Source organism: Citrus clementina, unplaced genomic scaffold (genome assembly GCF_000493195.1).
Source record: "Citrus clementina cultivar Clemenules unplaced genomic scaffold, Citrus_clementina_v1.0 scaffold_9, whole genome shotgun sequence".
NCBI lineage: Eukaryota > Viridiplantae > Streptophyta > Magnoliopsida > Sapindales > Rutaceae > Citrus > Citrus x clementina.
In genome coordinates, this window is record NW_006261964.1 from 19,641,588 (window position 1) to 19,646,500 (window position 4,913).

Here is a 4,913-nt window from a genome sequence, read left to right on the forward strand (position 1 = left end):
TTTAAAAAAAAAAAAAAAGCCTTCCAAAAAATTTTTAAAATTTTTTTTTTTTTTAAAAAAAAAAAATTTTTTTTTAACTTTTTTTGGAGGCCCCTTTTTACCCCCCCCACAAAACAAAACCTCAAGCTCCATTTGAAATTCATATATGCCACTCTCTACTGTTCTGAGTTGTCCCTCTAGATCCTCAACATAGGACACGAATTCTGGTGGTTGCAGATCCCAAAGTGGATGTGATTTACAGCTTTGTATCAGGCCTCTTAAGTGAAATTTTATACGCCGAAATCTTTTAAGATGTGCGAACAGGTATTTTCTCATTGAGGTGCTCATGATGTAAAATGAAAATTGATGAGAGAATGTACAACTGTCAAACAAACAGGCTTACACAAGAAAAACAATGTTAAAAAAAAACTATGTACAGTGCATCAATCTAAGGAAAAAAAAAAGTCAAACAATGAAACGGTAAAATAATAGTAAAACAAAAAAAAATCATTAAAAACTTAATCAAGAACTGGTGGGTCATCCAAATTAATTTCGGTGTCCTCGTCACGTGGGTGATGTTCCAGATATGGTTTTAATCTTTGACCATTAACTTTAAATGTGACACCATTATTTGGATTCTCAATTTCTATGGCCCCATATGAATATACATTTTTTACAACAAATGGGCCACTCCATTTTGACTTTAACTTTCCTGGAAATAAATGAAGACGAGAATTATAAAGCAACACTTTTTGACCAATCTCAAATGTTTTTCGAAAAATTCTTTTATCATGAAATGCTTTTGTTCTTGCCTTAATAATTCTTGAATTTTCATATGCATCATTCCTTAATTCCTCAAGTTCATTCAATTGCAATTTTCGCACATTACCAGCATCAACCAAATTTGAATTAAAAGCTTTAATAGCCCAAAGTGATTTATGTTCAAGTTCAACAGGTAAATGACAAGGTTTACCATAAATTAACCGATAGGGTGACATTCCTAATGATGTTTTAAATGCAGTGCGGTAAGCCCAAAGTGCATCATTAAGTCTAAGAGACCAATCTTTTCGGTTTGGGTTAACCGTTTTTTCCAAAATTTGTTTTATCTCCCTATTTGCTAATTCAACTTGACCATTTGTTTGAGGATGATAAGGGGTAGCAATTTTATGTGTAATTCCATATTTCTTTATTAAAGACTCAAATGACTTATTACAAAAATGCTTACCTCCATCACTGATAATGGCTCGAGGGATTCCAAATCGACTTAAAATGTTTTCTCTTAAAAATTTAATCACAGTTTTACTGTCATTATTTCGACAAGAAATTGCTTCAATCCATTTTGAGACATAATCAACTGCAACTAATATATACACAAATCCAAAAGATGATGGAAATGGACCCATGAAATCAATTCCCCAACAGTCAAATATTTCAATTTCAAGTATGGGATTTAAGGGCATCATGTTTCTTTTTGTAATTGATCCCAATTTTTGACATTTTTCACAACTTTTGCAAAATTCATATGTGTCTTTAAACATGGTAGGCCAATAAAATCCACACTGCAAAATTTTAGCAGTAGTTTTTCTTGAAGAAAAGTGACCACCACATGCTTCAGAATGACAAAAATTAATGACACTACTTACCTCATTATCAGGAATACATCGCCGAAAAATTTGATCTGGGCAATATTTGAACAAATAAGGATCATCCCAATAAAATTTCTTTACTTCAACAAAAAATTTCTTCTTCTCTTGAGCATTCCATTGCAAAGGCATTTTACCTGTAACAAGAAAATTAACAATATTAGCATACCATGGCATTGAAGTAACAGAAAATAAAAATTCATCAGGGAAAGAATCATTTATGGGTGTTATAACATTGCAGAATTCGGATGTGAGTCTTGATAGATGATCAGCAACAACATTTTCAGCACCCTTTTTATCTTTGATGGTAAGGTCAAATTCTTGTAGTAACAAAATCCAACGAATTAGTCTCGGTTTGGCATCCTGTTTACTCATCAAATATCTCACAGCAGCATGGTCAGTAAACACAACAGATTTAGAGCCAAGCAAATATGAACGGAATTTGTTTAATGCAAATACCACAGCAAGTAATTCTTTTTCAGTTGTAGAATAATTCATTTGAGCACTATCCAAAGTCTTGCTCGCATAATAAATCACAAAAGGCTTACCATCCCTTCTTTGTCCTAAAACAGCACCAACAGCAAAATCACTTGCATCACACATTAATTCAAATGGCAAAGACCAATCAGGAGATTGCATAATAGGTGCAGATGTTAAAAGACAAATTATTTTTTCAAAAGATTTTTGGCAATCATCATTCCATTCAAACGGTGCATCTTTTAATAAGAGGTTACAAAGTGGTTTAGATATGGCACTAAAGTTTTTTATAAACCTCCTATAAAATCCTGCATGTCCTAAAAAGGATCGCACATCTCTAACTGTTTTTGGTTGTGGCAATTTAGATATGACTTCGATTTTTGCTTTGTCAACTTCAATTCCTTTAATAGAAACAACATGACCCAAAACAATTCCAGAAGTAACCATGTAGTGACATTTTTCCCAATTCAACACGAGTTCTTTTTCAACACATCTTTTTAAAACTTTCTCCAAATTATCAAGGCAATCATCAAAAGAATTCCCAAACACAGTCAAATCATCCATAAAGACCTCTAAACAATGTTCAACCATATCACAAAAAATGCTTAACATACATCTTTGAAATGTTGCAGGAGCATTACAAAGCCCGAATGGCATTCTTTTAAATGCAAATGTTCCAAAAGGACATGTGAATGTGGTCTTTTCTTGGTCCTCAAGTGCTATAGGAATTTGATAATAACCTGAATATCCATCTAAAAAACAATAGTAGGGATGTCCTGCTACTCTTTCTAAGATTTGGTCAAGGAATGGTAATGGAAAATGATCTTTTCTAGTGGCTTCATTTAATTTTCTATAATCAATGCACATGCGCCAACTAGATGTAATTCGTGTTGGAATTAATTCACCTTTTTCATTTTTAACAACAGTGATTCCAGATTTTTTAGGCACTACTTGTGTAGGACTTACCCACTTACTATCAGAAATAGGGTAGATAATTCCCACATCAAGTAATTTAAGGACTTCTGTTTTGACTACCTCTTTCATGTGTGGGTTTAATCTTCTTTGAGGTTGTTGACATATTTTAGCATTTTCTTCCAAATTAATTCTATGTGTGCAGATTAAGGGATTAATGCCTTTAATGTCATTTAAAGTCCATCCTATTGCATTTTTATGCTTTTTAAGAACAGTTAGTAACTTACCTTCTTGGTCGCTTGTTAAAGTAGAAGAAATCACAACAGGATAAGTTTGTTCTTCTCCAAGAAAAGCATATTTCAATCCTTCAGGCAAAGGTTTCAATTCCATTTTAGGTGCTTCTTGTTGTTTTGTCTTTTCAATACTTCCAAGCTCCTCAAATTTTGGCTCGTCATCATAATTTTGCGAAGTCTGCATAGAATCAAGCAACGAATTTATATTAGAAATATCAAGTTTAAGTTGCTTATTTGACTCAATTGAATTAACTAAACAAACATTAGAAAGTTCAGAAAAATCCCCTTTTTGAATATTTTCCTCGATACAAGATTCAAACAATTCCTTTTGTTCATCAGTATCATCTTCATTCTCATTTTCTTCATTAGGTTGTCTGCACATGTTGAAAACATTCAATTCCAAAGTCATATTCCCAAAGGATAAATTCATTAAACCATTCCTACAATTAATCAAAGCATTAGCAGTTGCTAAAAATAGTCGAACTAAAATTACAGGAATTGGTTTGTAATTATTCACAACAGGTTCAGTTTCCAAGACAATAAAATCCACAGGATAAATAAATTTATCAACTTGTACTAAAACATCTTCCACTATTCCTTTTGGTACTTTAACTGATCTATCGGCAAGCAAAAGTGTAGTTGAAGTTGATTTTAACTCACCAAGATTAAGTTGAAGATAAACTGAATATGGAAGCAAATTAACACTAGCACCAAGATCTAGTAAAGCATGCTCAATTCTGTGGTTACCAATAATACAAGAAATGGTAGGACAACCAGGATCTTTATATTTCAACTTATTATTAGTAGACAGAATTGTACTTACCTGTTCGGCCATGAAAGCACTCTTTCTTACCTTCAATTTCCTCTTAACAGTGCACAAGTCCTTTAAAAATTTGGCATATGAAGGAACCTGCTTGATTGCATCTAATAGAGGAATGTTAACTTTCACTTGCTTAAAGATTTCATAAATTTCAGAAGAGTGGTTTGATTTCTTTGGTTTATTCAATGCATGCGGAAATGGTGGTTCAGGTGGAACACTAGTTATTTCTTCACTAGGTGTAAGTTCATTTAGTCCTTCCTTACCCTTTGAATTTTCATCATTTTCATAAGGTTCAGGCATAGGTCTATCAACAACCTTACCACTACGAAGAGTTATAACTGACTTGACTTGGTCTGTGGGTGGATTTTGTTGAATTTTAGGATTTGGTTGTGGTTGGGCTGGAAATTTTCCTTTTTCTTGAATGGTGAGTGCAGAAGCAATTTTAGCAAGTGTATCTTTCAAATCAGAAAAAGTTTGTGCATTTTGATTGTTAATAACATCTTGCTTTCTGATGAATGAATGCATTGTGTCCTCCAGATTTTTCCAAGGTGGTGGAACATATGGTGCATAAGGCTGAGGATTTTGAAAATTTTGTGGAGGTGGTGCTTGTGAAGATTGTGCATTATTATTATTCCTCCAACTGAAATTCGGATGATTTTTCCAACCAGGATTATAAGTCTGTGAATATGGGTTTGGGTTTATTGAAAGTGTTAATAACATTAGCTTGATCATTTAGACATTCTTTAAGTGCAGGCAAAGTGGACACTCTTGAGTGAATGATCATTCGAA

The 4,913-nt window shown here is 33.0% G+C and overlaps 1 protein-coding gene across 1 annotated transcript in view; it reads right to left on the minus strand.

The window, feature by feature from the left end:
- LOC112099576 overlaps positions 1–4,649 on the minus strand; it is a 7,965-nt gene extending 3,316 nt beyond the window's left edge. Inside the window, exons 1-3 of the mRNA XM_024186994.1 lie at positions 3,614–4,649; positions 2,975–3,556; positions 591–2,500 (exon numbers count right to left, since the gene is read on the minus strand). Coding sequence (XP_024042762.1) covers positions 591–2,500; positions 2,975–3,556; positions 3,614–4,649 — 3,528 coding nt within the window. The remainder of the gene's footprint in view (positions 1–590; positions 2,501–2,974; positions 3,557–3,613) is intronic.
- Positions 4,650–4,913: the final 264 nt, after the last annotated feature.